Source organism: Poeciliopsis prolifica, unplaced genomic scaffold, assembly GCF_027474105.1.
Source record: "Poeciliopsis prolifica strain line A6 unplaced genomic scaffold, Auburn_PproV2 SCAFFOLD056, whole genome shotgun sequence".
In the NCBI taxonomy this organism is placed as follows: domain Eukaryota; kingdom Metazoa; phylum Chordata; class Actinopteri; order Cyprinodontiformes; family Poeciliidae; genus Poeciliopsis; species Poeciliopsis prolifica.
Genome location: NW_026562431.1, coordinates 327,426 through 351,439, shown reverse-complemented (window position 1 = coordinate 351,439; position 24,014 = coordinate 327,426). Strand labels below are relative to the sequence as shown.

Here is a 24,014-nt window from a genome sequence, read left to right as displayed (position 1 = left end):
AGAGTCGATTTGTGGGGGCAGCAGCCCAAGCAGGGAGAACCAGACTTCCCTTTCCCTGGCCACATGGGAAATCATAAGATAATTCCCAGGCCAGCCGAAAAACATAGTGCCTCAAGTGTATCTTTGGTCTTCCAGAGACGCAGTCCTAAAGCTACCAAAATGAATCACCTCAACACCTTGACTGCACCTAAAAATTCTGTTCATAAAAGTTATGAACAGCTTTGGTATTAAAGGTCAATCTTGGTAGAGTCTAATTCTTATCAGAAACTTACTGCCGGCAATGAACATCAAGCTCTGACGTTAGTCATGCAGGGACATCACAGTCTGTATCAAAGGGCCTAGTATCCCATGCTCTTAGAATGTACTTCACATACCCCAGAGGGACATGGTCAAACGTCTTGACCAAGTTCACAAATCACTAGTAGACTGGTTAGGAGAACTTCCATTCACTTTTCAGGAACCTGCTGCAGAGGTGGTCCACTGTTTATGACCAGAACAAAAAACACACTGCTCTTTCTGAATCTGAATTTCAACTAACCAACACACACTGCTCTCCAGAACTCCTGAATAAACCTTACCAGGAAGGCTTAAGAGTGTGACCCTCCGATTGCTGGAAAACACCAACCTGGTCTGCCAATCCAAGGGAACTGTCCATGCACTATTATGTGGACAGTGGATGTTATGAGCCAGCACAAACCCATACAAAAGAGATTGGCTCTTTTTTCCCTGAGTAAAAATGAGCCAATCTTTTCCACCCCCAGGACTGAACACCTGGGAACCTTCAAAGATATGCTTGTGAGATTGAGGAAGTCTTCAAAGTTTTGTGCCCAACGACCCACAACATCATGAGTTGAGGTCAGTGGCACACCATCCTCACTATAAATAGTGTTGGTGGTGCACCAACCCCTCTCAGGGAGATTGGTTCCAAAACCAGAATCATGTGTCCAGGTGAGCCAGGCTATTTCTGGCTGGAACCTCTCAACCTCGCACACCAGCTCAGGTTCCTTCCCAACCTAGCTCTTTGGACATTATATCTCCCAAGAGTCACTATTGGTAGCCAAGGATCAACCCACCAAATTCCCTGCCCTTGAGGACCATTGTGTGATCCCACATTGCAAGACCTTAGAAACCTTATAACTGCAAAACCTTCTGATGGCATTGTTAACAGAAGGATTTCTAAACTTTTGATCATTCCTATGAGCACTGTTTGGGCATCATGCAGAAGTGGAAAGTATGAAATTTTTACCATAAACTGGCCATGACCAGGTGTTCTTCACAAAATTTGTGATGAGTGTCAAATATTATCAGAAGAGTTGTCCAAGAGCCAAGGACCTGTAGTGAAGAGCTGCCAAAAGACATGTAAGTAGTAATTGTTTTAAAGAAGACAATAAGCAACTCCTTCAGCAGTCTTAGCTTCTAAAAATTGCATGTACGGTCACCTGCACAACTCCATCACATATTGAAGCTTGTATGACATTGCTGCATTTGGACAAGTCTCTAAAGTACATAGTAATTTCAGATGACAGCAAAATTGAAATCTTTGGATGCCGTAACACCAACCATGCTTGAGTGACACTATCATCACATTGTCAATGAATGCATTAACTTTCATTCATATACAAGTCAATACATTGACAGTACACCATCCCCACTATAAACGGTGTTGGTGGCACACCAACCCCTCTCAAGGAGATGGGTTCTAGAGCCAGAATCATGGGTCAACTATGAGTGAATTGACTTGCATCGATATGCAAGCCAATGACTTTATAATACCAGGAGGCCTACAGTTAAAAACAAAGAAACAACATACTTTGTTTGCAACACAAGAAAAAAAATTTTATAAGCCCACACATTTTTATAAGTGTAATAAATAAATTAGAGATCTTCTATCTTGGGCTGAGCAGCTCCAAACGAGTGTAAAGAAATGCCAGATGAAACAATGGCAAAACATAAAATGAAATTCTGTGGTTAGTGTGAAAATTTATCATGTACAATTGTGTTGAAAAATGTATCTGAAACAAAGATCCTACAGATCAAGCATTAACCAGGGCTGGGGGTGGTTAGTACAAAAAAAAAAGAAATCATAAGACAAGAAGGTAAGAATATATACTTTTACAAACATTGGTCTGCATAGCTTGTAAAAACTGCATTCATTGAAATTATTCAGGGTATTTTTGAAAGATATAACTTTTGGTTTATTGAACTTAAGCATTTAAGTGTAATCAAAACTCAAAAACCAAACAATTCTATGATTTTTTTTCATTTTCACAGTGCTGTGTTTTTACCAAAAAATATTCAAATTGACTATATTTTTAAATTTTATCCTACAATTTTAGTTTAGAAACACAATTTTATCTTGTGTGAAACATATTTAAACATATCTTGACTTGTGTGAAACATATTTAACAATAATACAGTTAGGGCCAGAAATATTTGGACAGTAACACAATATTTGTGAGTTGGGCTCTGCATGCCACCGCATTGGATTTGAAATGAAACCTATACAACAGAATTCAAGTGCAGATTGTAACGTTTAATTTAAAGGGTTGAACAAAAATATGTGATAGAAAATGTAGGAATTGTACACAAACACTCCACATTTTAGGAGCTCAAAAGTAATTGGACATATAACATAACCCAAACAAAAAAGTTTCTCAATATTTTGTTGTGAATCCTTTGGAGGCAATCACTGCCTTAAGTCTGGAACCCATGGACATCACCAAACGCTGGGTTTCCTCCTTCTTAATGCTTTGCCAGGCCTTTACAGCCGCAGCCTTCAGGTCTTGCTTGTTAGTGGGTCTTTCCGTCTGAAGTCTGGATTTGAGCAAGTGAAATGCATGCTCAATTGGGTTAAGATCTGGTGATTGACTTGGCCATTGCAGAATATTCCACCTTTTTGCTCTCATGAACTCCTGGGTAGCGTTGGCTGTATGCTTGGGGTCATTATCCATCTGTACTGTGAAGCGCCGTCCAATCAACTTTGCAGCATTTGGCTGAATCTGGGCTGACAGTATATCCCGGTACACTTCAGAATTCATCCGGCTACTCTTGTCTGCTGTTATGTCATCAATAAACACAAGTGACCCAGTGCCATTGAAAGCCATGCATGCCCATGCCATCACGTTGCCTCCACCATGTTTTACAGAGGATGTGGTGTGCCTTGGATCATGTGCCTTTCCCTTTCTTCTCCAAACTTTTTTCTTCCCATCATTCTGGTACAGGTTGATCTTTGTCTCATCTGTCCATAGAATACTTTTCCAGAACTGGGCTGGCTTCTTGAGGTGTTTTTGGGCAAATTTAACTCTGGCCTGTCTATTTTTGGAATTGATGAATGGTTTGCATCTACATGTGAACCCTTTGTATTTGCTTTCATGGAGTCTTCTCTTTACTGTTGACTTAGAGACAGATACACCTACTTCCCTGAGAGTGTTCTGGACCTCAGTTGATGTTGTGAACGGGTTCTTCTTCACCAAAGGAAGTATGCGGCGATCATCCACCACCGTTGTCTTCCGTGGACGCCCAGGCCTTTTTGAGTTCCCAAGCTCACCAGTCAATTCCTTTTTCCTCAGAATGTACCAGACTGTTGATTTTGCTACTCCAAGCATGTCTGCTATCTCTCTGATGGATTTTTTCCTTTTTTCAGCCTCAGGATGTTCTGCTTCACCTCAATTGAGAGTTCCTTTGACCGCATGTTGTCTGGTCACAGCAACAGCTTCCAAATGCAAAACCACACACCTGGAAACAACCCCAGACCTTTTAACTACTTACTTGATTACAGGTTAACGAGGGAAAGGCCTTTTGAGTTACTTGCAACCTTTGGAGTCCATTGTCCAATTACTTTTGGTCCCTTGAAAAAGAGGAGGCTCTGCATTACAGAGCTATGATTCCTAAACCCTTTCTCCGATTTGGATGTGGAACTCTCATATTGCAGCTGGGAGTGCACTTTCAGCCCATATTATATATAAATTGTATTTCTGAACATATTTTTGTCAACAGCTAAAATAACAAAACCTGTGTCACTGTCCAAATATTTCTGGCCCTAACTGTATGTTTCACACAAGTTATGCACAGAATTCTTAATGGTCACATGGCTCGGTCTATTGTCACAAGCACTGTTCAAAATGTTGCTTGTAATAACAGAAAGACCTTTCTAAAGACTAAAAGACAAAGAAAAAATTGTGTAACCTCTGCACTCTGTGCAGCTCTATAGTAACTTGCTTAGTTAGTAATTCTGTGCAGTGAGGGTCAGTGGTTCTTTACATTTGCTCAGGTATAAAAGGAAAGGGTTAAACCAGGTAGGAAGGCAGAACAGGAGCAAGAGCAATCACTCATCAGCCAACATGAGCAACACCGACATGAATATGAGGGGCAAGGTAGGGAATCTTTAGATGACAGAAAAAAAATATATTTTGCCTTTTACCAATGGTGCATTTTAATGGATGGTTTTCTCTTTCCCAGATCATCTTCTACGAGGAGAGGAACTTTATGGGTCGCCACTATGAGTGCATGAGTGACTGTGCTGACATGTCCTCCTACATGAGCAGGTGTCACTCCTGCAGGGTGGAGAGCGGCTGCTTCATGGTCTATGATCGCCCCAACTACATGGGAAACCAGTATTTCTTCAGGAGGGGAGAGTATGCTGATTGCATGAGCATGATGGGTTGGAGGGACTGGATCAGATCTTGCCGTATGATCCCCATGGTGGGTTGGAAACTTAGGGTTTTATTGGTCATTTGAATTGTAAAGCTTAAACAATAGCGTGTTACTTTTAAAATATTTTCTTTTACAGTACAGGGGATCCTACAGGATGAGGATCTACGAGAGGGAGAACTTCGGTGGTCAGATGTATGAGATGATGGACGACTGTGACTCCATCATGGATCGCTACCGCATGTCTGACTGCATGTCCTGCCATGTTATGGATGGTCACTGGCTGATGTACGAGCACCCCCACTACAGAGGCAGGATGATGTACATGAGGCCTGGAGAGTACAGGAGCTTCAGGGAGATGGGATATGGTGGCATGAGGTTTATGAGCATGAGGAGGATCATGGATTCCTGGTATTAAATGATTGACTTCACTGAATAAAAGTAATTCAAGCAACTCAGATTTTTGTCAAGATTATTGAGCTACTGAAGGGTTAACTGTAAGAAATATGAGGCACAAATCTGAACTATTTTTACAGAAACAAAGGTATTAAACATAAACAGGAAGGGCAGAGATAAAATGTATGGAAAATGTATCAGAAAGTGATATCTCCCAAGACTCCTTGTCAGCGCCACTGAATATCAGTTAGGTCAGTTCGAACTGATGGCCTATAAAAATGCATCTTTTACCAAGGTGTCACACAAGGAACATCTCATAATAAGCAAAAGCAAAGAACTCTGTCAAGATATTGATCGATCCATCCATGTAACCATCTGTTTTCTTCCTCTTACCGAGAGTCGGTTTGTGGGGGCAGCAGCCCGAGCAGGGAGAACCAGACTTCCCTTTCCCTGGCCACATGGGAAATCATAAGATAATTCCCTGGCCAGCCGAAAAACATAGTGCCTCAAGTGTATCCTTGGTCTTCCAGAGATCCAGTCCTAAAGCTACCAAAATGGATCACCTCAGCACCTTGACTGCACCTAAAAATTCTGTTCATAAAAGTTATGAACAGCTTTGGTATTAAAGGGTAACCTTGGTAGAGTCTAACTCTTATCCGAAACTTGCCCAATTTACTGCCGGCAATGGTTCATCTGTTCCTTGTAAATAGTAATCAGATGTTATAGCATATATGTAGATCAATAATAGACATACCAATGTGTAAGTTCTACATGCAGAAAGAATCATTTAAAACAGACATCCTACTTTATATGTACACAAACATTTTTTTTGTCATTCACAGATGTGGCACTATGAAAGAGGTATGAATGAAAATACTAGGACCCTATAGTGAGAAACTACCATTAAAATGTTAATTTCTTATTTTTACCCTAGGTCTAGTCATTTTTTTGTGTGTGTGTGTATGTGTCAGGTATTTTCTGTACTAGGTTATCATGTTTCTTTAGTCAAAGTTATTCTTTAGTATTCTTATTTCCTGCACCCCTGTGCCACTTTCTCTTCCTCCTCTTCAGCCTGGCTGCTGCTCTCACTACTCACAGCTGTAATCAATTAGCTTCTCTGCTCAGGTCTCTTGTCTAGCGCCCAACCTCCCAAGTATTTAAGCCCCTCATAGAAAGACACAACTTGCTAGTTCATCTTGTCACTCAAGTCACCTCTACTTGTAGATTCACAAAAAAAGACATACAAAAAACAAATTGTACAATAAAGACAAAGTAGGAGCATTGAAATTATGTGGAGTAATTATAAACAGTGTTATCCAATCCTAAGAAATCTGCATCTGAGTAGGATATCTTCAGAAAATATGCATGTGATTCAGCAATAAAAAATAAAACAGACTTCATGTTTCAAATGACTATGTAGGCAACCATAAAATATACTAAAAACTCAGCATAATGTAAAAATTAATGGAAGAAGAATAATATTGGTCCAAATTGTTAATACTCTACAGTTTCTGAAAAATAAGCTAAAGAGTTACTAATAAACTAGAGTCTCTGGATTCCAAGTTTGTTCTAATTCCTTTTCTGGGTTAAAAGTGAGTACTCCACAAATTCTAACAAGTAATAAAAAATAAATAAACAAGAGGGAAGGACACATTATATAAGCATGTAGTTCAGTGTTCCAGCATGAGTCTGATATGATGGTGTTATCAAGGAATATGTCCTTGGTAGTGCCCAGCTCCACAGTCACGTGGCTGACAGGAAGATGGGGTGAGGTTGAAAGGCAACCTGCCGCTGTATTGGTGGTGTAGAGCAACACAAAATACAAACATCAGATTTGACATTAGATGCCAGCATGCAGCCAAGTGAACACAGTGAGCTAGGTCCACCGTCCTGACGATAACATGGAGGAAGCCACCCTTCCTGTTGCAGTGTCAGCATGCAGCCAAGTGAACATAGTGAGCTAGTTCCACCATCCTGACGATAACATGGAGGAAGCCATCCTTCCTGTTGTAGTGTTGGCATGCAGCCAAGTGAACACAGTGAGCTAGTTCCACCATTCCAGATGTAACACAGAGAAAGCCAACTTGATCCTTGTTATGAACTAACACCATCACCATAATGCATAACAGTAAGCCAACAGGTTGTGTTATGCCAAGCGGGGTCTAATACATCCCCACCATCACACACAAGGGTTAAGAGTATGATCAAAGTTGAACATAAAGTAAATAAGATTTGCAACCACATTTTCACAAACATCGCTTTGAATAACTTGACAAAACAGCCTTTTCTATTTCAGAGCTGATATTTGCTCCCTAATACATTTGGTCCTTGGATAAAGAACATGTAATTGGAACCTACAATGAAATTATGAATCTCTCTTTTTTCCAGCAAAAATAACATGTATCACGTAAATTAATTTTCAGTATCTTAGCAGTACTGTAATGCTCGCAATAAAAGACCCAAAATTTCAGCCAGCACGAAGTAATGCTGGCTGATGTAATGAATGGTTTATTGAGAATGGAGGTGTGGGATGACCAGTAGCTGGATAAGGAACCTTTTCTCAGGAATTTGCAGGAAGCCGAGGACTGTCCTTAGTTAGTCGCACCAAAGAGCTTTCAAAAACCTGGTGCTGTCTGCCCGTATGAGACTGACTATAACTGTCGGTCTGCAGGTGGATGGTATGAATCTGATTGCACTGCAGCATTGTAGTGTTCAGTTGGACCAGATGAGCTTGATTCCAGCAGAGCACGCAGACAGGCCAGAATCATAACAAGTACAAATATATTTTCTTGTTTTAGAGCACGAAAGAATGTAAAAGTCAAAGAAAAATTAGGTTACTGATAGCCACAATGAAAAAATTTTTTCACACAAGTAGTACACATGGCTCAGTCAATTGTCACAATCACTGTTCAAAATGATGCTTGCAATAACAGAAACACCTTTCTAAAGACTAGAGAGAGGAAAAAAAAACAGAACGTCACCCCCGCATTCTGTGCAGCTCTATAGTAACTTGCTTAGTTAGGACTTCTGTGAAGGGAAGGTCAGTGATTCTTTACATTGACTCAGGTATAAAAGGAAAGGGTTAAACCAGGTAGGAAGGCAGAATAGCAGCAAGAGCAACCACTCATCTGCAGCCAACATGACCACCACTGAGATGAGCAAAACTGACATGAACATGAGGGGCAAGGTAGGCAATGTTTAGGGATTGAAAAATACTTATTTTGTCTCATAGGAATTGATTTCAAAAAATGGTTATCTCTTTTCCAGATCATTTTCTATGAGGAAAGGAACTTTATGGGTCGCCACTATGAGTGCATGGGCGATTGTGCTGACATGTCCTCCTACATGAGCAGGTGTCATTCCTGCAGGGTGGAGAGCGGCTGCTTCATGGTCTATGATCGCCCCAACTACATGGGAAACCAGTACTTCTTCAGGAGAGGAGAGTACGGTGACTACATGAGCATGATGGGCTGGAGGGACTGGATCAGATCTTGTCGTATGATCCCAATGGTGGGTTGGTGATTCATGATAATTTATTGCTGATTTCAACTGTGAAACTAACAAGAGTATTTGCCTTATTTTTACAGTACAGGGGATCCTACAGGATGAGGATCTATGAGAGAGAGAACTTCGGTGGTCAGATGTATGAGATGATGGACGACTGTGACTCAATCATGGACCGCTATCGCATGTCTGACTGCATGTCCTGCCATGTGATGGATGGTCACTGGCTGATGTACGAGCACCCCCACTACAGAGGCAGGATGATGTACATGAGGCCTGGAGAGTATAGGAGCTTCAGGGAGATGGGATATGGAGGCATGAGGTTCATGAGCATGAGGAGGATCATGGATTCCTGGTACTAAATATGTCAAGGTCAATCCTGTTCAATAAAAATGTTGAACTATTAAGTTGTTTATGATTTTTTTATCAAGTGAAAACTATAACAGCTGGTAAAAATATACACAAAAACAGTAAACATTACTGAAGTATATGTGTGACACTGTATGTGCACAGTATGCATTTAAACCTAGATTCATACTGACATGTAGTAAAAGTGTTAAGTTTGAGAAGAATGTATTAAAATGTAAAAAAAAATATATTGAGCCTTTAAATAAGAATATATTCTTGGGATATTATCCAACATGCCCTTTACTGAATTTATAAATCACCGAACACAAGGAAACACAAACACTTAAGAAAAGGTGAACATTCTGTTATAGTTTCCATTTAATGACTTAATAAAGCATGCTTTGCCAGCTCAGTAACCTTCATTGACAAACACAATATTGTCTGAAAGTTTTTTCAGGCAGGTCACTCCTACTTAAGCTGAGAAATGACTTTTCACTGATGATCTTTCAAAGCTGTTAGCAAAAGTCTTCTTAAATAGATCACTGTCCCTGCAAAGATTGTAGAAGGATGAGCACAAAGCCAGCAGACTGTACCCAAACAAACTGATACAGGGGGAAACAAAGCTGGTGTTGGCTTCGTCACCGAGCTACCAAAAAGCATGTTTCACAGATAAAATGACATCTGTTCTCATTGCTCAAAAAGCAGAACCACCTGGCTCTGATTCCCCATAGCTATAATCATTATGCACATCAGTGGTTTGAGATCGGGTTTCAGAGAGTTCTTCCTGTCTTTCTCCAGAATGTATCTGGCATCTCGGCAGTACGAAACAAGATGGTACCTTTATGGCTCACTAAAAATGTAGCAGTCTAAAATGAAACCTCAGATACATCCCCTGTCTAAAGCAAACTCAAGTTCATAAACTATCTGAAATAAAGTCACTAAACCAGTTAACAGCCCATAACAAAATCACCAAAAACACCTGAAATGTATACCCAAATTAAATCAGCTGATGTCACACCATACCAACTTTATTTATGAAGCACTATATACACCGGCAGGACCAAAGTGGTATACACAATCATAAAATACAATTATAAAATAGAAAAGATCAAATATAAAATAGATATTAAAATACAGACACAATAAAACAAAGTGAAACATCTTGTATTGTGCCAAACGGCAAAGAAAAAAGATGGGTCTTAAGAAGGAACTTAAAAACAGTGAGTGAAGAGGCCAGTCTTATGCCCAAAGGAAGATTATTCCACCCAGGTCTTCAACTCTTCCAGACATAAAAACAGAGACCAAAGAGAGATGGATTCTGCGTTCTTTAGTGGTAAGTATATCTGTGTTTCATCTGCATAACAATGAAAAGCACTCCCATATTTTCTAAAAATAGAGCCAAGAGGAAGGAGGTACAACAAGAAAAGAAGAGGGCCTGAAACTGAACCCTGTGGGACACCACATGTCAGTGGAGCAGAGGGGGGCCCATGGGCATCAAGACAGACACAAAAAGTACGCTTGGCCAAATAAGATTTCAACCAATCCAGAGCTATGTGACTGATGCCCAACCACTGTTCCAAACGGGAAAGTAAATGCCATGATCAACTGTATCAAAAGCAGCTGACAAATCCAACAACACCAAAACAACACAGTCACCAGAATCAGTTGCTAATAAATATTATTAAAAACCTTTAAAAGAGCTGACTCTGTGCTATGAAATTGTTTGAAACTGGACTGAAAACCTCTAAAATATTATGTTCATTAAGATAAGCCATCCGATGATTATAGACTACTTTCTCAAGAATTTTTTAAATAAAAGGCAGTTTAGAGACAGGTCTTTAATAACAGTAGCATCCAAAGTTGTTGTTTTTTTAAGTAGAGACTGCAGAACTGCATGTTTCAGAGTTTTAGGAACAACTGCTGCTATTTACAAGAGCAAGAACAGAAGGACCTATAGTAGAAGCTGTGTAAAACAGCAGAACAAGGTACAACGAATGAAGGGTCATAAGCAGGGGGGATGAACTGAGCCCTAATATAAGCAACTTTCTTGTCAAAAAAGTGTAAAAAGCTTTCACATACAGTAGGTGAAGTCTCCATAAAATCACTATGTGACTCATTTTGAACAAGGTTAATAGTTTAAATAAGATAGGAGGATTATGACTGTTTGGTACAATCAGACCCGGCAGGTGCCTTTTTGGGCACCTTTTACAATCCTCTGATAACGCCACCAGCATTCCTTCAATATTTTGAGTGACAAATGTAATTTGTCCTTTTTCCATTTGCTTTCAGCTCTGTGCAGTCTCTGCTGGCAGCCTGAGTGATCTCATTTAACCAGGGATCACGCTTGGATTCTTAGTTTTTAAGTGGTGCCACCACTGACTTTAGATGACTTTACCAGTAGAATAAAACCAGTTGATGAGTTCCTTAGTGTTATTTCCCTCAGCTTCTGGGATGGTACAATTCTGATCAAAAACAGAAGAAAACTGACCAGCAGTAGAGGGGTTAAGAATATGACAGAACCAAACTGCAACGTGTGCTTTAGCTTTAGTACAGGACAGCATTATCTTAAATAAAACAGGCATATGATCTTAAAATAATGAGTCACCAGTCACTAAATTAGATGACAGGGGCATGAAAACTGAATGGTGCTTTTCCATGGTTGGTTCTGGTTTTGGGTATGCAGGACAAAAAACCTCAGTGGGTCTGGAAGGCCTACACAATAGGTCTTTAATACATTTTTTAATTCTAAGACTCTCAGTGATGTTAAAACTAGCAAAAGTATTTTGCTAATCTGTAGCTCTGAGCATATTCTCAGACCTACAGAAAGCCAGTGTACAGACTTTAGAACTGAGCCCTAACTGAGCTCTATACTGAAGCAATATGTACAGTTAGGGCCAGAAATATTTGGACAGTAACACAATATTTGTGAGTTGGGCTCTGCATGCCACTGCATTGGATTTGAAATGAAACCTCTACAACAGAATTCAAGTGCAGATTGTAACGTTTAATTTAAAGGGTTGAACAAAAATATGTGATAGAAAATGTAGGAATTGTACACATTTGTTTACAAACACTCCATATTTTAGGAGCTCAAAAGTAATTGGACATATAAACATAACCCAAACAAAAAAGTTTTTTCTCAATATTTTGTTGCAAATCCTTTGGAGGCAATCACTGCCTTAAGTCTGGAACCCATGGACATCACCAAACGCTGGGTTTGGTGATGTTCTGGAAAATACTTTTCCAGAACTGGGCTGGCTTCTTGAGGTGTTTTTGGGCAAATTTAACTCTGGCCTGTCTATTTTTGGAATTGATGAATGGTTTGCATCTACATGTGAACCCTTTGTATTTGCTTTCATGGAGTCTTCTCTTTACTGTTGACTTAGAGACAGATACACCTACTTCTCTGAGAGTTTCTGGACCTCAGTTGATGTTGTGAACGGGTTCTTCTTCACCAAAGAAAGTATGCGGCGATCATCCACCACCGTTGTCTTCCGTGGACGCCCAGGCCTTTTTGAGTTCCCAAGCTCACCAGTCAATTCCTTTTTCCTCAGAATGTACCCGACTGTTGATTTTGCTACTCCAAGCATGTCTGCTATCTCTCTGATGGATTTTTTTTTTTTTCAGCCTCAGGATGTTCTGCTTCACCTCAATTGAGAGTTCCTTTGACCGCATGTTGTCTGGTCACAGCAACAGCTTCCAAATGCAAAACCACACACCTGGAAACAACCCCAGACCTTTTAACTACTTGCTTGATTACAGGTTAACGAGGGAAAGGCCTTTTGAGTTACTTGCAGCCTTGGAGTCCATTGTCCAATTACTTTTTGGTCCCTTGAAAAAGAGGAGGCTCTGCATTACAGAGCTATGATTCCTAAACCCTTTCTCCGATTTGGATGTGGAAACTCTCATATTGCAGCTGGGAGTGTGCACTTTCAGCCCATATTATATATAAATTGTATTTCTGAACATATTTTTGTCAACAGCTAAAATAACAAAACCTGTGTTACTGTCCAAATATTTCTGGCCCTAACTGTATTAGTGAAAATGCGAGCAGTAGGGTTTGAAATCAGTTGCAGACTTCTGATTTTTTAGGCAGATCTGTGAAGACATTAATGCAGTAATAAAATACGACTAGAGATAAAGATATGGATGAGTTTTTCTGGATCCCTGGGAGATAATTTCTTTAATTCTGCAGTTAAAGACCCTTCAAGTGATGGAAGACTGACTTTGCAATTAACCTTTATGAGTCTATGAAGATTCAGGTTTGAGTAAATTACGGCACCAGATTTCAAGCCTGATCTCTAGTTTCTAGCTGTAATGACTATGTTGATTCTTGATTTTTCCTCTTTATGTCAAAATATAACCTCAGTTTTTTTGTTCTATTCAGTTGGAGAACTTTACGGCACATACACACATTGATTTTTTCTAGGTATCTATTCAATCAATCAATCAATCAATCAATCAAATTTTATTTGTATAGCACATTTCAGCTACAAGGCATTTCAAAGTGCTTTACATCATAAACACAAAGGCATGCAACATAGAATAAAATACCAACGGTTTTTTTTTCTTTCTTTCTTTTTTTCTCCTTTTCCCCTTTTTGTCTTCCCCTTTCCCTTTGTCACGGAATTTAAGCGCCTGTTACCGCCGGACTCCGCCGTCCGTTTAACCACGGGTATTCGCCGGGCCCCGTTGCCCACAACAGGAAAAGGTCTCAACCTTTTGACACGGAATTTAAGCGCCTGTTACCGCCGGACTCCGCCGTCCGTTTAACCACGGGTATTTGTCGGGCCCCTTTGCCCACAACAGGGAAAGGTCTCAACCTTTTGACACGGAACTTAAGCGCCTGTTACCGCCGGACTCCGCCGTCCGTTTAACCACTGGTATTCGCTGGGCCCCGTTGCCCACAACAGGGAAAGGTCTCAACCTTTTGACACGAAACTTAAGCGCCTGTTACCGCCGGACTCCGCCGTCCGTTTAACCACTGGTATTCGCTGGGCCCCGTTGCCCACAACAGGGAAAGGTCTCAACCTTTTGACACGGAATTTAAGCGCCTGTTACCGCCGGACTCCGCCGTCCATTTAACCACGGGTATTCGCCGGGCCCCGTTGCCCACAACAGGAAAAAAAAAAAAAAGATTACATACATATCCACAAATTCAAATCCATACATATTACATTTCAAATACAATTCTAAACAGGTGCGTTTTTACTTGAGATTTGAAGGAAGTCAGGGTTTCCGCTGTTTTACAGTTTTCTGGAAGTTTGTTCCAAATTTTTGGTGCATAGATGCTGAAAGCTGCTTCTCCTCTTTTGGTTCTGGTTCTCGGGATGCAGAGCAGACCAAAACCAGAAGACCTGAGAGGTCGGGAAGGTTGATACAACAACAGCAGATCTTTGATGTATTGTGGTGCTAAACCGTTCAGTGATTTGTAAACTAACAACAGTATTTTAAAATCATTCTTTGAGCTATAGGGAGCCAGTGGAGGGACTTTAAAACTGGTGTTATGTGTCTATCTTCCTGGTTCTAGTGAGAACGCGAGCAGCAGCATTCTGGATCAACTGCAGCTGTTTGATTGATTTGTTGGACAGACCTGTGAAGACGCTGTTGCAATAATCAATGCGACTAAAGACAAACGCATGGATGAGTTTCACTAGATCTGGCTGAGACATTAGTCCTCTAATCCTGGAGATGTTCTTCAGGTGATAGAAGGCTGATTTTGTTACTGTCTTTATGTGGCTCTGGATGTTCAAGTCTGAGTCCATCACTACTCCCAGGTTTCGGGCCTGATCGCTAGGTTTTAGTTGTAATAACTGAAGCTGTGCATTGACTTTAGATCGTTCCTCTTTAGGTCCAAAAATAATGACTTCAGTTTTGTTTTTGTTCAGTTGGAGAAAGTTTTGGCACACCCACACATTTATCTGTTCTAAACATTTATTCAGTGATTGGATGGGTTCAGCGTCACCTGGTGACATCGTAATGTAGAGCTGAGTATCATCTGCATAGTTATGGTAGCTAATATTATTTCCTTTTATAACCTGAGCTAGTGGGAGAATATAAATATTGCATAAGAGGGGTCCTAGGATTGAACCTTGGGGTACCCCACATGTGATCTTTGACCTCTTTGATGAGAAGTTTCCAATTGAAACAAAGAAATTCCTGTTCTTTATGTAGGATTCAAACCAGTCGAGCACCGAATCGGAGAGTCCAACACAACTCTCCAGTCGATTCAGTAATATGTCATGGTCGACAGTGTCAAAAGCTGCACTGAGGTCCAACAGAACCAACACCGTGGTTCTCCCACAGTCCGTATTTATATGGATGTCATTGAATACTTTTACAAGGGCAGTCTCCGTGCTGTAGTGAGCACGAAAACCAGACTGGAAAGTGTCAAAGCAGTTGGTCATCATGAGGAAACTATTTAATTGTTTACACACAGTTTTTTCAATAACTTTGCTGATGAATGGGAGGTTGGAGATCGGCCTGTAATTCTGCAATAACAATTTTTCCAGGTTGTTCTTTTTTAACAGTGGTTTGATAACTGCTGTTTTCAAAGCCTGGGGGAAAACGACTGATGTGAGTGATGAGTTTACGATTTGGATCAGATCAGTAGCAATAACAGGCAGGACTTTCTTAAAGAAATGTGTGGGTAGGACATCGAGACAGCAGGAGCTTGAACTTAATTGACTTATAATTTGTTCTAGAGTTTTATAATTAAGTAGTTGAAAATGGGTCATTTTTTCTGTATTTGTTTTGTTTTGGTACAGCAATGGTTCTGGCTTTGAAGTTGATGTGCAGATTAATCCTCTGATTTTTTGGATTTTCTCTGAAAAGAAATCAGAAAACTTATTACAGGCAGCATTAGATTGGAGTTCAGGTGGTAACATCACAGGAGGGTTTGTGAGCCTGTCAACTGTTGCAAATAAGTCTCGAGCATTGTTGATGTTTTTGTTTATGACATCTGCAAAGAAAGCCTCCCTTGCATGTTTTAGTGTTAAGTGATAGTTACGTAGTTTTTCTTTGTAGATGTCGTGATGAACGTAAAATTGAGTTTTACGCCATTGTCGTTCTGCCCTGCGGCAGACTTGTCTTGCAGACCGAACTATTTGTGCATTTCTCCATTGAGATTTCTTTCTACCAGTCAAAATCTTTACTTTAATTGGGGCAATGGAATCAATGATATATGAAACTTCGATAGGTTCCGAGTCACCCATTGACACTGTAATGTAGAAGTGTACATCATCTGTGAAATTAGTGTAGCTAATCGTATAACTTTTTCCAACCAGAGCAAGTGGAACCTTGTACATGGAAGTGGTTGAACATTGTGGCATGCCACATGTGATGTCTATTCACACCAATGAGAAGTTACCTACTGAAACAAAAAACACATCATTCTGAACATTCACATTGCTCAGTCTATTGTAACGAGCACTGTTCAAAATGCTGCTTGTTAAATCTGAAAGACCTTTCTAAAGACTGAAGACAAAGAAAAAAACAGAACGTAACCTCTGCATTCTGTGCAGCTCTATAATAACTTGCTTAGTTAGGACTTCTGTGAAGGGAAGGTCAGTTGTTCTTTACGTTCGCTCAGGTATAAAAGGAAAGCGTTAAACCAGGTAGGAAGGCAGAACAGCAGAAAGAGCAACCACTCATCTGCAGCCAACATGACCACCACTGAGACGAGCAAAACTGACATGTACATGAGGGGCAAGGTAAAGCAATGTTTAGGGATTGAAAAATACTTATTTTGTCTCATAGCAATTGATTTCAAAAGATGGTTTTCTCTTTTCCAGATCATTTTCTATGAGGAAAGGAACTTTATGGGTCACCACTATGAGTGCATGGGCGACTGTGCTGACATGTACTCCTACATGAGCAGGTGTCACTCCTGCAGGGTGGAGAGCGGCTGCTTCATGGTCTATGATCGCCCCAACTACATGGGAAACCAGTATTTCTTCAGGAGAGGAGAGTACGGTGACTACATGAGCATGATGGGATGGAATGACTGCATCAGGTCTTGTCGTATGATCCCCATGGTGGGTTGGTGAATCTTTTTGCTAACACCTGCATATTCATTCCCTTTACATTTGTTTGTTGTTCCTTTTACAGTACAGGGGATCCTACAGGATGAGGATCTATGAGAGAGAGAACTTCGGTGGCCATATGCATGAATGTATGGACGACTGTGACTCTTTCATGGATCGTTATCACATGTCTGACTGCATGTCCTGCCATGTGATGGATGGTCACTGGCTAATGTACGAGCACCCCCACTACAGAGGCAGGATGATGTACATGTGGCCTGGACAGTACAGGAGCTTCAGGGAGATGGGATATGGAGGCATGAGGTTCATGAGCATGAGGAGGATCATGGATTCCTGGTATTAAATATGCCATGTTTAATGCTGATGAATAAATGTATTGTTAAATTCTGATCATTTTGTCATGATTGTTTATTAACACCTGGTCTAAAATATGAATCAACATATAAAACATCAGTGAAATGTAATGCAGATTTATTGCCTAGATTCATATTGAATTGAACTGGGTCCTCTGTACCCATTCCTCTGCACTATTTTACAACTATTTGAGGAAGTGCTATGGAGATAATTCTTATGCAGATGAGTGCAGTCAGGGACTTTGGCCAATTGCTCACAGTCCTTTCATAATTTAGTGTGGCAAATTATCTATAGGACAGAGATTGGAGCTTTGTGAAGGAAGTCATGGATTCATGACTTTGTTGTCATCAACCCACTTTATAACTCCTTTGGCTGAATGGTGTCATTGTTAGTATAGTCGTTTTGGAAAACTAATCAGCATCTGAGCTATTACTTCCAGGCTGGTGTCCTTAGATTTGCTTCAATATTTAGACATACAGGTTTTTCTCATATTTTATGACTGCAGTAAACAACCCCAACCAACACACAATCCTGGCACCTTATGCTTCACAGTTAGGATGGTATAAAGTTCAAAGGTTAAATTCAGTCAAAAGTTATAAGCCAAATAAATTCCCCATCCTTATTAGGCCTTAAGAGTGAAATGCTGCCATGATGTGCAAAACTCTCCCCTCGCTTTGTGGGATTTTTCTGCCATAATCCAAGAGCAAATATTTTCGATCTGAAAACGAGATTTCATGTGTTAGGTTTTCAAAACTATATATACTTTTGCTGACATTTTGATTATGAAAGTAGGACCTTATGTCTTTCTGTTCAAAACTTGTAATGATTGTACTCAAAAACTTCTCCTGGCGCTCACACTTTGTATCTGATATTTTGAACCAAAGTATGTTCACCTCTGAGACACAAAATTTGTATCCTTCCTGTGGCAGCACATTCCCATCATGTCTTTACTTCCTCATGTATAAACAAAAGAATTTGGTACCTACATTGATCTGGATATTGTTTGCATGGTCAAGGTTGAACCAGACTTGTGCAGCTACACAAGACTCTTCCTGAAGTCCTGGCCCATTTATTTTGACTTTCCCATCATGTCAGACAAGACAGCAGTATGGTCAGGTCTGACCTTAACATACATCCACAAATGTTTTAGCAATTAACTCAACTGTGTTAGTTGATCTGTCATAGATTCTAAAGCCATAACATCACCATCTAGGCTTTTCCTATTTCTTAAAGACACAATGTGACAAGAATTGTAGTGGAGACGTTTGGAGGTTCTCGTACACTATGAGTGCATGGGCGACTGTGCTGACATGTACTCCTACTTGAGCAGGTGTCACTCTTGCAGGGTGGAGAGTGGTTGCTTCATGGTCTATGATTACCCCAACTACATGGGAAACCAGTATTTCTTCAGGAGAGGAGAGTACGGTGACTACATGAGCATGATGGGATAGAATGACTGCATCAGGTCTTGTCGTATGATCCCCATGGTGGGTTGGTGAATCTTTCTACTAATCTGAACCTTCAACTGCTTATTCATTCCCTGTACATTTGTTTTTTGTTTCTATTACAGTACAGGGTACATCTCTACAGGATGAGAGAGAGAACTTCGGTGGCCATATGCATGAATGTATGGATGACTGAGACTCTTTCATGGATCGTTACCACATGTCTGACTGCATGTCCTACCATGTGATGGATGGTCACTGGCTAATGTACGAGCACCCCCACTACAGAGGCAGGATTATGTACATGTGGCCTGCACAATACAGGAGCTTCAGTGAGATAGGATATGGAGGCATGAGGTTCATGAGCATGAGGAGGATCATGGATTCCTGGTATTAACTATGCCATGTTTAATGCCGTTGAATAAAAGTATTATGAAATTCTGATCATTTTGTCATAATTGTTTATTAACACCAGGTCTAACATATGAATCAACATATAAAACATCAGTGAAATGTAATGCAGATTTATTGCCTAGATTCATATTGAATTGAACTGGGTCCTCTGTACCCATTCCTCTGCACTGTTTTACAACCATTTGAGGAAGTGCTATGGAGATAATTCTTATGCAGATGAGTGCAGTCAGGGACTTTGGACAATTGTTCACAGTCCTTTCATAATTTAGTGTGGCAAATTCTCTATACGACAGAGATTGGAGCTTTGTGAAGGAAGTCATGGATTCATGACTTTGTTGTCATCAACCCACTTTATAACTCCTTTGGCTGAATGGTGTCATTGTTAGTATAGTCGTTTTGGAAAACTAATCAGCATCTGAGCTATTACTTCCAGGCTGGTGTCCTTAGATTTGCTTCAGTATTTAGACATACAGGTTTTTCTCATATTTTATGACTGCAGTCAAACAACCCCAACACACAGTCCTGGCACCTTATGCTTCACAGTTAGGATGGTACAAAGTTCAAAGGTTAAATTCATTCAAAAGTTATAAGCCAAATAAATTCCCCATCCCTTTTAGGCCTTAAGAGTGAAATGCTGCCATCATGTGCAAAACTCTCCCCTCGCTTTGTGGGATTTTTCTGCCATAATCCTAGAGCAAACATTTTCAGTCGGAAAAGGAGATTTCATGTGTTTCGTTTTCAAAACTATAAATATTATTGCTTACATTTTGATTATGAAAGCAGGACTTTATGTCTTTCTTTTCAAAACTTGTAATGCTTGTACTCATAACTTCTCCTTGCGCTCACACTTAGTATCTGATATTTTGAACCAAAGTATGTTCACCTCTGGACACAAAATTCGTATCCTTCCTGTGGCAGCACATTCCCATCATGTCTTTACTTCCTAATGTTTAAACAAAAGAATTTGGTACCTCCATTGATCTGGATATTATTTGCATGGCCAAGGTTGAACCAGACTTGTGCAGCTACACAAGACTCTTCCTGATGTCCTGGCCCATTTATTTTGACTTTCCCATGATGTCAAACAAGACAGAAGTCTGGTCAGGTCTGACCTTAACATACATCCACAAATGTTTTAGCAATTAACTCAACTGTGTTAGTTGGTCTGTCATAGTTTTCTAAAGCCAGAACATCACCATCTAGGCTTTTCCTATTTCTTAAAGACACAATGTGACAAGAATTGTAGTGGAGGTGGTTGAGACAGAATGCAGCAGACTCAGGTATTAGAAAATAAGTGGTGTTTAATGGAACAAAATCTGTCCAAGAAAACTCCAACAACCAGTCTGAGCAGAATCCAGGGCTCAACGCCGATAGCAACTGGACGGTACGAATGTACAACAGCAACACATACTGACGCTCACAAGACAACAAGGACCCAAGGAGGAACAAAGGACAAAGGTGGGATTAAATACACAGAGGGTAGTCATGGAGTGGAGACACACCTTGGAGGAATCAAGGGGAGACGGGACAACTCGGAGACTCAGCGACACTGAAAACTGAGAATAAACAGAGAAAAACACAGAACATGACACAATGTACATTCTGCATGTAAACATCTGAATTCAAAGCAAGTTACAAAAAGATTTCTAAGAAAATTTTCTCATTAAATTTTCTAACATTTAGAAAATAGAAAAAAATATATAATTTCTTATTGACCTAGACCAAGAACATTATGGCCTGATTTAACAGACTGTCTTTTTATTCAGTGCAAACAAATATCTTGTTTCAATTGAAAGTTTCACCCCAAACCAAAATTAATATTTTTCTCAAAACACGGTACACTCACAGTACTGTTATTACCGCAGAAAAATAGATTGTTCCAAATTTGTTCATACTGAGAATCTTGAGCAGAGAAATAAATTTTCACTTAGTAAACCCACCAAAAACAAAACATCATTATAGTTTAGGTAACCACTGTTGAAATAATGTTTGATTCAAGTCATACACTAAATCTTAACAGTCATATGGCTAAGTCTATTGTAACAAGCACTGTTCAAAATGCTGCTTGTTAAATCTGAAAGACCTTTCTAAAGACTGAAGACAAAGAAAAAAAACAGAACGTAACCTCTGCATTCTATGTTGCTCTATAGTAACTTGCTTAGTTAGGACTTCTGTGAAGGGAAGGTCAGTTGTTCTTTACGTTCGCTCAGGTATAAAAGGAAAGCGTTAAACCAGGTAGGAAGGCAGAACAGCAGCAAGAGCAACCACTCATCTGCAGCCAACATGACCACCACTGAGACGAGCAAAACTGACATGTACATGAGGGGCAAGGTAAAGCAATGTTTAGGGATTGAAAAATACTTATTTTGTCACCTAGCAATTGATTTCAAAAGATGGTTTTCTCTTTTCCAGATCATTTTCTATGAGGAAAGGAACTTTATGGGTCGCCACTATGAGTGCATGGGCGACTGTGCTGACATGTACTCTTACATGAGCAGGTGTCACTCCTGCAGGGTGGAGAGCGGCTGCTTCATGGTCTATGATCGCCCCAACTACATGGGAAACCAGTATTTCTTCAGGAGAGGAGAGTACGGTGACTACATGAGCATGATGGGATGGAATGACTGCATCAGGTCTTGTCGTATGATCCCCATGGTGGGTTGGTGAATCTTTTTGCTAATCTGAACTAACACCTGCATATTCATTCCTTTTACATTTATTTGTTTCTTCCTTTTACAGTACAGGGGATCCTACAGGATGAGGATCTATGAGAGAGAGAACTTCGGTGGCCATATGCATGAATGTATGGACGACTGTGACTCTTTCATGGATCGTTACCACATGTCTGACTGCATGTCCTGCCATGTGATGGATGGTCACTGGCTAATGTACGAGCACCCCCACTACAGAGGCAGGATGATGTACATGTGGCCTGGACAGTACAGGAGCTTCAGGGAGATGGGATATGGAGGCATGAGGTTCATGAGCATGAGGAGGATCATGGATTCCTGGTATTAAATATGCTATGTTTAATGCCGATGAATAAATGTATTATGAAATTCTGATCATTTTGTCATGATTGTTTATTAACACCTGGTCTAAAATATGAATCAACATATGAAACATCAGTGAAATGTAATGCAGATTTATTGCCTAGATTCATATTGAATTGAACTGGGTCCTCTGTACCCATTCCTCTGCACTGTTTTACAACCATTTGAGAGGAGTGCTATGGAGATAATTCTTATGCAGATGAGTGCAGTCAGGGACTTTGGACAATTGTTCACAGTCCTTTCATAATTTAGTGTGGCATTCTCTATACGACAGAGATTGGAGCTTTGTGAAGGAAGTCATGGATTCATGACTTTGTTGTCATCAACCCACTTTATAACTCCTTTGGCTGAATGGTGTCATTGTTAGTATAGTCGTTTTGGAAAACTAATCAGCATCTGAGCTATTACTTCCAGGCTGGTGTCCTTAGATTTGCTTCAGTATTTAGACATACAGGTTTTTCTCATATTTTATGACTGCAGTCAAACAACCCCAACACACAATCCTGGCACCTTATGCTTCACAGTTAGGATGGTACAAAGTTCAAAGGTTAAATTCATTCAAAAGTTATAAGCCAAATAAATTCCCCATCCCTTTTAGGCCTTAAGAGTGAAATGCTGCCATCATGTGCAAAACTCTCCCCTCGCTTTGTGGGATTTTTCTGCCATAATCCAAGAGCAAAATTTTCAGTCGGAAAAGGAGATTTCATGTGTTTCGTTTTCAAAACTATAAATATTATTGCTTACATTTTGATTATGAAAGCAGGACTTTATGTCTTTCTTTTCAAAACTTGTAATGCTTGTACTCATAACTTCTCCTTGCGCTCACACTTAGTATCTGATATTTTGAACCAAAGTATGTTCACCTCTGGACACAAAATTCGTATCCTTCCTGTGGCAGCACATTCCCATCATGTCTTTACTTCCTAATGTTTAAACAAAAGATTTGGTACCTCCATTGATCTGGATATTATTTGCATGGCCAAGGTTGAACCAGACTTGTGCAGCTACACAAGACTCTTCCTGATGTCCTGGCCCATTTATTTTGACTTTCCCATGATGTCAAACAAGACAGAAGTCTGGTCAGGTCTGACCTTAACATACATCCACAAATGTTTTAGCAATTAACTCAACTGTGTTAGTTGGTCTGTCATAGTTTTTCTAAAGCCAGAACATCACCATTTAGGCTTTTCCTATTTCTTAAAGACACAATGTGACAAGAATTGTAGTGGAGGTGGTTGAGACAGAATGCAGCAGACTCAGGTATTAGAAAATAAGTGGTGTTTAATGGAACAAAATCTGTCCAAGAAAACTCCAACAACCAGTCTGAGCAGAATCCAGGGCTCAACGCCGATAGCAACTGGACGGTACGAATGTACAACAGCAACACATACTGACGCTCACAAGACAACGAGGACCCAAGGAGGAACAAAGGACAAAGGTGGGATTAAATACACAGAGGGTAGTCATGGAGTGGAGACACACCTTGGAGGAATCAAGGGGAGACGGGACAACTCGGAGACTCAGCGACACTGAAAACTGAGAATAAACAGAGAAAAACACAGAACATGACACAATGTACATTCTGCATGTAAACATCTGAATTCAAAGCAAGTTACAAAAATTTCTAAGAAAATTTTCTCATTAAATTTTCTAACATTTAGAAAATAGAAAAAAATATATAATTTCTTATTGACCTAGACCAAGAACATTATGGCCTGATTTAACAGACTGTCTTTTTATTCAGTGCAAACAAATATCTTGTTTCAATTGAAAGTTTCACCCCAAACCAAAATTAATATTTTTCT

General features: G+C 40.0%; 4 protein-coding genes and 1 pseudogene across 4 annotated transcripts; all 5 read left to right on the top strand.

The window, feature by feature from the left end:
* Positions 1-4,297: 4,297 nt before the first annotated feature.
* On the top strand, positions 4,298-5,108 carry LOC129379235 (gamma-crystallin M2-like). Its single transcript, XM_055059932.1, has 3 exons — positions 4,298-4,373; positions 4,459-4,701; positions 4,790-5,108. Exons 1-3 carry the CDS (start codon positions 4,341-4,343, stop codon positions 5,066-5,068), a joined length of 555 nt encoding a protein of 184 aa, XP_054915907.1. The 5' UTR covers positions 4,298-4,340; the 3' UTR covers positions 5,069-5,108.
* A 3,027-nt stretch (positions 5,109-8,135) lies between these two features.
* LOC129379232 (gamma-crystallin M2-like) lies at positions 8,136-8,957 on the top strand. The gene is made up of 3 exons (XM_055059929.1): positions 8,136-8,233; positions 8,314-8,556; positions 8,634-8,957. Exons 1-3 carry the CDS (start codon positions 8,186-8,188, stop codon positions 8,910-8,912), a joined length of 570 nt encoding a protein of 189 aa, XP_054915904.1. The 5' UTR covers positions 8,136-8,185; the 3' UTR covers positions 8,913-8,957.
* A 7,556-nt stretch (positions 8,958-16,513) lies between these two features.
* LOC129379233 (gamma-crystallin M2-like) lies at positions 16,514-17,333 on the top strand. The gene is made up of 3 exons (XM_055059930.1): positions 16,514-16,610; positions 16,692-16,934; positions 17,008-17,333. Exons 1-3 carry the CDS (start codon positions 16,563-16,565, stop codon positions 17,284-17,286), a joined length of 570 nt encoding a protein of 189 aa, XP_054915905.1. The 5' UTR covers positions 16,514-16,562; the 3' UTR covers positions 17,287-17,333.
* Positions 17,334-18,385: 1,052 nt separating this feature from the next.
* LOC129379176 (gamma-crystallin M2-like) lies at positions 18,386-19,139 on the top strand (annotated as a pseudogene).
* A 2,258-nt stretch (positions 19,140-21,397) lies between these two features.
* On the top strand, positions 21,398-22,221 carry LOC129379247 (gamma-crystallin M2-like). Its single transcript, XM_055059944.1, has 3 exons — positions 21,398-21,487; positions 21,569-21,811; positions 21,896-22,221. Exons 1-3 carry the CDS (start codon positions 21,440-21,442, stop codon positions 22,172-22,174), a joined length of 570 nt encoding a protein of 189 aa, XP_054915919.1. The 5' UTR covers positions 21,398-21,439; the 3' UTR covers positions 22,175-22,221.
* Positions 22,222-24,014: the final 1,793 nt, after the last annotated feature.

What these genes read in the sequence shown, in the direction of transcription:
- LOC129379235 (XM_055059932.1), top strand. Translation starts at nt 4,341, where the DNA reads ATGAGCAACACCGACATGAATATGAGGGGCAAG. An exon ending in ACATGAATATGAGGGGCAAG is followed by an intron (nt 4,374 to 4,458) that starts GTAGGGAATCTT and finishes TCTCTTTCCCAG; the next exon opens with ATCATCTTCTACGAGGAGAG. An exon ending in CTTGCCGTATGATCCCCATG is followed by an intron (nt 4,702 to 4,789) that starts GTGGGTTGGAAA and finishes TTTCTTTTACAG; the next exon opens with TACAGGGGATCCTACAGGAT.
- LOC129379232 (XM_055059929.1), top strand. Translation starts at nt 8,186, where the DNA reads ATGACCACCACTGAGATGAGCAAAACTGACATGAACATGAGGGGCAAG. An exon ending in ACATGAACATGAGGGGCAAG is followed by an intron (nt 8,234 to 8,313) that starts GTAGGCAATGTT and finishes TCTCTTTTCCAG; the next exon opens with ATCATTTTCTATGAGGAAAG. An exon ending in CTTGTCGTATGATCCCAATG is followed by an intron (nt 8,557 to 8,633) that starts GTGGGTTGGTGA and finishes TTATTTTTACAG; the next exon opens with TACAGGGGATCCTACAGGAT.
- LOC129379233 (XM_055059930.1), top strand. Translation starts at nt 16,563, where the DNA reads ATGACCACCACTGAGACGAGCAAAACTGACATGTACATGAGGGGCAAG. An exon ending in ACATGTACATGAGGGGCAAG is followed by an intron (nt 16,611 to 16,691) that starts GTAAAGCAATGT and finishes TCTCTTTTCCAG; the next exon opens with ATCATTTTCTATGAGGAAAG. An exon ending in CTTGTCGTATGATCCCCATG is followed by an intron (nt 16,935 to 17,007) that starts GTGGGTTGGTGA and finishes TTCCTTTTACAG; the next exon opens with TACAGGGGATCCTACAGGAT.
- LOC129379247 (XM_055059944.1), top strand. Translation starts at nt 21,440, where the DNA reads ATGACCACCACTGAGACGAGCAAAACTGACATGTACATGAGGGGCAAG. An exon ending in ACATGTACATGAGGGGCAAG is followed by an intron (nt 21,488 to 21,568) that starts GTAAAGCAATGT and finishes TCTCTTTTCCAG; the next exon opens with ATCATTTTCTATGAGGAAAG. An exon ending in CTTGTCGTATGATCCCCATG is followed by an intron (nt 21,812 to 21,895) that starts GTGGGTTGGTGA and finishes TTCCTTTTACAG; the next exon opens with TACAGGGGATCCTACAGGAT.